The 7,709-nt window shown below is 39.8% G+C and overlaps 1 protein-coding gene across 1 annotated transcript; it reads left to right on the forward strand.

Annotated features, from left to right (window-relative positions):
• Positions 1–381: 381 nt before the first annotated feature.
• On the forward strand, positions 382–1,056 carry LOC136062826 (uncharacterized). Its single transcript, XM_065762406.1, has one exon. The coding sequence runs from the start codon at positions 382–384 to the stop codon at positions 1,054–1,056; it is 675 nt and encodes a 224-aa protein (XP_065618478.1).
• Positions 1,057–7,709: the final 6,653 nt, after the last annotated feature.

Consider the following 7,709-nt stretch of genomic DNA (forward strand, 5'->3'; position numbering starts at 1 on the left):
GAGAAGAATAAGAACATGCAACTAGAGATTGACCAGTTAAAAAGGGAATTGCGCCATACAAAAAGAAGGCGGACTTCTTCATACTCTGATGATAATTCTGACGACGAACAAAACGTCACTTATAAACGGAGGTCTCGAACACCAATTAGCGAATCATTTTCCTATGAAAAAGAACATTATCGTAAACAGCAGCCTCGAAGCCTATCACGTGGAGGCGTAGGAAATGACACTATGAGCAAAGCCTTGAACCAAATCTCTAGATCGCCTTTCACACGTAGGATTAAGGAGGCAAGATTTACTCGTCGTTTTCATCAATCGATGTTCACTATCTATAATGGTAAAACAAACCCTGTGAAGCATGTAAGCCACTTCAACTAGAGGATGGCTGTCCATTCCAAGGACGAAACTTTGATGTGCAAAGTTTTTCCTTCCAGTTTGGGACCAGTTGCGATGAGATGGTTTGACAGCCTGAAAGTAGATTCTATTAGTTCCTTCAAAGAACTCACTCAAGCATTTGGTTCTCGTTTTGTCACCTACCGAAAAGTCGCTCGGCCCTTAATTTCATTGCTATCCTTAAACATGCAAGAAGGTGAAATCCTGAAAACGTACTCAGATAGGTACTGGGAGATGTTTAATAAGATGGAGGGGGATTTTGACGAGGTGGCTCTTAATACATTTAAGCTCGGCCTCCCCGCTGACTATGGTTTAAGGAAATCTCTTACTAGAAAACCTGTCACCGGTGTACGTCAACTGATGGACAGGATTGATAAATATAAAAGAGTTGAAGAAGATCAGCAGCAAGGGAAAGAAAAGAACAAGGTTATCCCTCAAGAGAGAAAGGATTTCAGGTCGGATAGATATAGTAATAGCAACCCGTGTAGGAATTTTGCTAGGCAATCAGGATTAGCAAATCTTCAAGCAGTTAACGTTATATTCAAAGAGCCGGTACATCAAGTTTTGAAAAAGATTAAGAATGAGCTGTTCTTCAAGTGGCCGAATAAAATGGTGGAAAACCCTGAAAGGCGTAATCATAATCTCTATTGCCAGTACCATTAGGACCATGGGCATACTATAGAGGATTGTAGGAGCCTGTGGGATTATTTGGACCAACTTGTCTGCGAGGGTAAATTGAAACAACTCTTGCATCACTCTAGTGGTTGAGGAAGTCATGTGAACTCGGAACCTCGAAGGGATGATTCTTCAAGGCCCCTCTTGGGAACTATCAATGTCATCTTTGCCGCATTAGGGAGAATAGGATCTTGGCCATCTAGGGCAATGTCAGTAGCCCGATTACCCACAAATGTTAATCATAATCCGAAGAGAGCTAAAGCGAGTATTCCACCGGTTTTAGGATTCTCAAACGAAGACAAGATTGGAATCATCCAACCCCATGATGACGCTTTAGTAATTATCCTCAGGATTTGAGGATATGATGTGAAGAGGATAATGGTGGACTAGGGTAGCGCGGCAGAGATAATGTACCCTGATCTTTATAAGGGGTTGAATTTAAAACCTGATGACTTAACGCCGTATAGTTCTCCCCTGGTAAGTTTCGAAGGAAGAGTTGTTATCCTAAAGGGCAAATATGATTACCTGTGCAGATTGGTATAGAGGTAGTAAAGGTAGATTTCATTATCGTAGACGCGTATTCACCCTATACTGCAATTGTGGCTAGACCTTGGCTTTATACGCTAGGAGCTGTTTCTTCTACTTTGCATCAGAAGGTTAAGTATCCGTTTGGAGGTCAAGTTAGTGAAATCATGGGAGATCAATCTATGGTGAGACAATGCTTAGTGGCTGCCATCCAACATAAGCCCGAAGTTGAGTCCTCGGCCCATGCTGGAAGGGATTTATAGCAATTAAAACCTCTGACATTGCCCATCAATGATTCAGCCGAGGGTGCGACGTGTGAAGATTTGATAAAAGTTGCTATCAGAGATGATTCAGAGAAGTTCTTTCAAGTGGGATCTCAATTACCTCTTCAGGAGAAAGAAAAGCTTATAGAATTATTTAAGATAAACATTGATGTATTTTCCTAGAATGCTTATGAAACCCCGGGGGTGGATCTAGAATTCATATGTCACCATTTGAAGGTCAACCCATTGATCACCTCTAAGAAACAGCCTCTTTGGCGCCCATCCAAGAAGCATGATGACGCAATGCGAGAGAAAGAAACAAAACTCAAACAAGTTGGAGCTATTAAAGAAGTTTTTTTATCCTGAGTGACTAGCAAATATTGTGGTGGTAAAGAAGAAGAATGAAAAATGGCGAGTATGCATAGATTTCACTGACTTAAATAAAGCTTGCCCTAAGGATCCATTCCTTATGCCTAAAATAGACTAACTAGTGGATGCAACTGTTGGTCATCCTTGGATGAGTTTTCTGGATGCTTTCTAAGATTATCACCAAATACTATTAACCCTAGATGATCAGGAAAAGATTGCCTTTGTCACTCCTATTGGGAACTACCACCACAAAGTGATGTCATTTGGTTTGAAAAATACGGGATCTACCTATCAAAGAATGATGATGATGATGTTTGAGCCACAGCTAGGTAAAAGTATTGAGATTTATATAGATGACATGGTGGTGAAAAACAAGATCGTTTCTAAGCATATGAAGGATCTTGGAAACATTTTTGAAGTTTTGAGAAGATACAAGCTGCGTTTAAATGCTTCTAAATGCTCGTTTGATGTAGGATCAGAAAATTTTTTGGGTTATATGGTAACTTACAAGGGAATTGAAGTTAACCACAATCAAATAAAGGCTATCAACAATTTACAGGCTCCTCAAAATTCCAAAGAAGTCCAGAAATTGGCTGGAATGGCTGCTGCTCTAAACCAATTTATTTCTCGATCAGCAGATAGGTGTAGACCTTTCTTCTTGCTGATCAATAAGTGGAGAGGATTTGAGTGGACTAAAGAATGTGTTTTAGCTTTCTAACAACTTAAAAACTATTTAGCTCGGCAACCAATCATGTCTAGTCCTTAACCAGATGAAGTCTTGTATGCTTACATTGCTGTGGCTCCCTATGCTATAAGTTTGGTGTTGATATGAGTGGACTAAGGTGTGGAAATGCCAGTTTATTATGTGAGTAAGTCGTTGTATAAGGCCAAGATTCGTTATCTGCCACTGGAGAAAACCATCCTGACAGTAGTGCTTGGTACACGGAAGTTGCCTCATTAGTTTCAAGCACATACGGTTGTTGTTCTTATCCAACTTTCGCTTAAAACCATACTCAGAAGTGCTGACTACACAGGGAGAATAACTAAATTAGGCATTATCCTAAGGGCTTTTGACATTATGTATATGCTCCGTACCTCCATAAAGGGACAAGTCTTTGCAGATCTAGTAGCCGAGTTCCCTGAGCCTTCATTAGAAAAATTAACGCCAGCACAGAACAAGGATGAAAAATCGGTTGGTGTAATCTCTTAGAAATGCCCCTCATTTTGGGAGGCATATGTAGACGGTGCAGCAAACCAGAAAGGATCTAGAGTTGGGCTAGTCCTAATATCCCCAAAAAAGATCATCATTGAAAAGTCGCTAAGACTAGGCTTCACGACTATAAATAATGAGGTTGAATATGAAACTCTACTGATGGGAATGGCAATGGTTCAAAGAATGGGAGGAAAATCAGTGGAAATGTTCTCGGACTCAAGGCTCGTCGTCGGCCAAGTAAAAGGAGAGTTCGAAGTGAAAGATAAAAGAATACAAAGGTACTTGAGTCAAGTTAAAAGTTACAGTCAAAGTTCAAATCTTTTAATTTGCTACACATCTCCATAAATGGTATTGCACATGCTGATTCTCTGGCCACACTTGCAACCTCCTAGGCACAAGATCTGCCTCGGGTTATCCTCGTTAAAGACTTACATAAACCCATAGAGGTGAGAGGAGAGGCAGTCCATGTTCATCAAATTAGAGCTGAGCCAAGTTGGATGGACCCCATAATTCAATTCCTGAAGGAGGATTCTTTGCCTGAAGTAAGGTTAGAAACAGACAAAGTTCGGAGGAAGGCTACTAGATTCTGGCTATCCGAGGACCAGAAGTTATACAAATGCTCCTTTTCAGGGCCGTATTTGTTGTGCATACACCTTGAAACAGCTGAATCACTCCTCGAGGAGTTACATAAAGGAATCTGTGGAAGTCATACTAGAGGTAGATCCTTGGCACATAGAGCCATTACCCAAGACTATTGGTGGCTAAATATGCAAAAGGAAGCTCATGAATATGTTAAAAAGTGCGATCAGTGTCAACGATTTGCACTAAACATACATCAACCAGGTGGAATCCTTAATCCATTATCCAGCCTATGGCCATTTGCTCAATGGGACTTAGATATTGTGGGTTCATTCCCTAAAGCAGCAGGAAACAGGAAGTATCTTCTGGTTGGTATAGATTATTTTACAAAATGGGTTGAAGCTGAACCGCTAGTTAACATTAGAGACGTAGAAGTAAAGAAATTTGTCTGAAAAAATATTATCACTCGGTTTGGGATTCCTCATACCCTCATCTCGGGCAATGGCCTATAGTTTGATAGCAAAACGTTCAGAAGTTATTGTCGCGAATTGGGAATCACGAATAGATAGTCCACCCTTGCTTATCCCCAGGGAAATGGGCAAGCAGAAGCTGTTAATAAGGTCATAGTAAATGGATTGAAGAAAAGAGTGGATGACACGAAGGGCAAATGGGTGAAAGAATTACCGTATGTACTCTGGACATACAAAACTACGCCTCGTAGGTCTACTAGGGAGTCCCACTTTTCAATGACTTATGGGACTGAAGCTGTTATCCCTTTAGAGACTGGATTCCCAACATTGAGGATTGGTTCATTCAGTCCGATTAGCAATAATGAACAGTTAGAAAAGAGTTTGGATCTTATTGAGGAAAAGAGGAAAAATGCAATGGTTCGATTGGCATAGTACCAACAGAAGTTCAGATAAGATTATGATACCAACGTAAAGCTAAGGCCTTTAACACTTGGTGATCTAGTGCTCAGGAAAGTTGTAGACACTGCAAAAAATCAAGCTTAGGAAAAATTATGACCTAATTGGAAAGGGCTATACCATATTACCTCAGGGACTGGCATTGGGGTATATTTTTTGGAAGATTTAGATGGTCATGTAATACTACGCCCTTAGAATGTAAACAATCTTGAAAGGTATTATTATTAATCGAGTTTTCTTCCTTTGATCAATATGTTTATTTATTACATAAGGGTTTTGGTATAAGTGTTTAAACTTAAATCCAATCATGCCTGAAATCCTCGAACCAGATGATTTGGGTTAGTTAACACTCATTTAAAAGTGTTTAAACTTAAATCCAGTCATGCTTGAAGTTCTCGGACCAAATGATATGGGTTAGTTAATACTCTCTTACAACTCTCATAAGTGTTTAAACTTAAATCCAATCATGCCTGAAGTCCTCGGATCAGATGATGTGAGTTAGTTAACACTTCCTTACAATTTTTATAGGTATTTAAACTTAAATCCAATCATGCCTGAAGTCCTCAGATCAGATGATATGAATTAGTTAACATTCCCTCACAATTCTTATAAGTGTTTAAACTTAAATCCAATTATGCCTGAAGTCCTCAGATCAGATAATGTGGGTTAGTTAACACTTCCTTACAATTTTTATAAGTGTTCAAACTTAAATCCAATCATGCCTGAAGTTCTCGGACCAGATGATATGGGTTAGTTAACACTCCCTCACAATTCTTTTAAGTGTTCAAACTTAAATCCAATCATGCTTGAAGTCCTCGGACCAAGTGATATGGTTTAGTTAACACTCCTTAACAATTTCTATAAGTGTTTAAGTTTAAATCCAATCATGCTTGAAATCCTCAGGCCAGATGATATGGTTTAGTTAACACTCCTCAACAATTTCTACAAGTGTTTAAACTTAAATCTAATCATGCCTTAAATCCTCGGGCCAGATCATGTGGGCTAGTTAACACTCCCCTACAGTTCTTATTAATGATTAAACTTAAATTCAAACTACACCTTAAGTACTCTGTGGTATTTAAGTAGATTAACTTATGATAGGCCTCTTCGGTCCAGTAATTGGTTCAAAGTCAATGCCCAGTAGTAATTGGTTCGAGAACATATAAGACCTTCATATCATTCATTGCTTTTTATATTTATTAACAATTCTTGCACAACCCACTTCTTCCAATATTTGTATAAGTTATTTACATCATTAGCATGATATTATTGTTAAGTCTGCCTAGATCACAGTGGCTACAAGTCAGTTATTTGCAATAACAGTAAATTTTATAATATGTGCAACGAAGATAGAGAAAATAAAAGAAGAACAACTTCATTGATCAAAAAGAAAATACTTTGCAGTCCCTTATATATATATATATATAAACACTAATACAAGTATTAAATAAAGTTCCTAAACATCTAAGCCTTCATCTGTGGAGCCAAAGGGTCAGTAGTCTGGCTGGACTAGGCAGCAGCAGCATCGGGGGCTTGATCCTTAAATTCATGAGAAGTTTTCTTCTTCCTTAAGTCTTTACCCTTATCTTGAGGATCCTCAGCTTGCTTACCCTGATCACCAGGCTGACTAGACTCTTTAGGAGCTTCAGGAATGGCATGAGGGATTTGGCTGACCAAAGGCTGCTTCGAGGTCTCTGAGAGTTGTTTGAGGGGAGAAAAGTTAGAACCTGGAGTTCGCAAATATCAGAATCGTAGTAGATGCTATCAGGTTGCCTCTAGTCAGATTCTGCAAGGACCCTAGCAGCATCAAGAGCTTTACCCCAGGTTATATCGCAATAATCTCTACAGACTGTGGAGAACTCCTTTATGAGTCTGACTTGGGTCTCCTCCACCCCAAGCTTGTATGCTACTTGCTTTTCAGCCTCAACTGCCTCTTTGGCTAATTGGGCAATTTCCTGGGCCAACTGAGCAGTTTTCTTGGCTTTCTGAAGCTCAGCCCGAAGACCTTTTACCAATTCTCTCTTTGTCTCCAGATTAATCTCGGTCATGTTCAGTTGCTGGCGTTGGTCTTCGGCCTGCTTTTCAGCACTTTTCAGGCCTGCATCAAGACTATTCCTCCGCTTGATCATCTCTTTTAGCTGCTTGGACAGTTAAGAATAATCTTCTTTCAGACTACCCAAAGATTTTTCAACCTTAGACCGAGAATAGGCCTCCGCTTGGGTTGCGTTGTGAGCGTTTTTATTCTACTCCTTAGCCATATAAATTTGCTGGGTAATCTATATAGCATAATGAAAAATTTTAGTATAAAAAAAACGAATAAAAATGATCAATATCTTAATTAGAGAAGTGGATCAATTCACTTACCATGGCTAAATCCCTCTTAAGGGATAAGAAGAGCTCATGTTGGTTGAAACGCCTGTAAGCCTCCATATCCTTTGGTTGGAGAAGTGGTTGCTCCAGGGTCTTAGCAATGAGACCTGCCTTCCCTCCTTGGTAATTTCTAACAGTGGTGTCCCAAGGGAAGGGAACACCATCCAACTCCAACTTAGGGGACCAGGTGCAGTATCCTCGGCATACCTCAGCAAAGAGAGAGTCATCTCGACTCTTAGTAGACGAAGCCCTTTTGCTCCGTTGATCCTTAACTACCCTCTGTTGCTTAGTTCCTTTTAGAGGCACCACCTTAACTTTTTCAGCATCTGTAATGGACCTTTTCTTCTTCGGATCGGGGATTGGCTTGAGTTTGAGATTAGCAGGAAGTTAAGGAGG

The sequence above is a fragment of the Quercus suber genome, unplaced genomic scaffold, assembly GCF_002906115.3.
Source record: "Quercus suber isolate HL8 unplaced genomic scaffold, Cork oak 2.0 scaffold_457, whole genome shotgun sequence".
Taxonomy (NCBI): Eukaryota; Viridiplantae; Streptophyta; class Magnoliopsida; order Fagales; family Fagaceae; genus Quercus; species Quercus suber.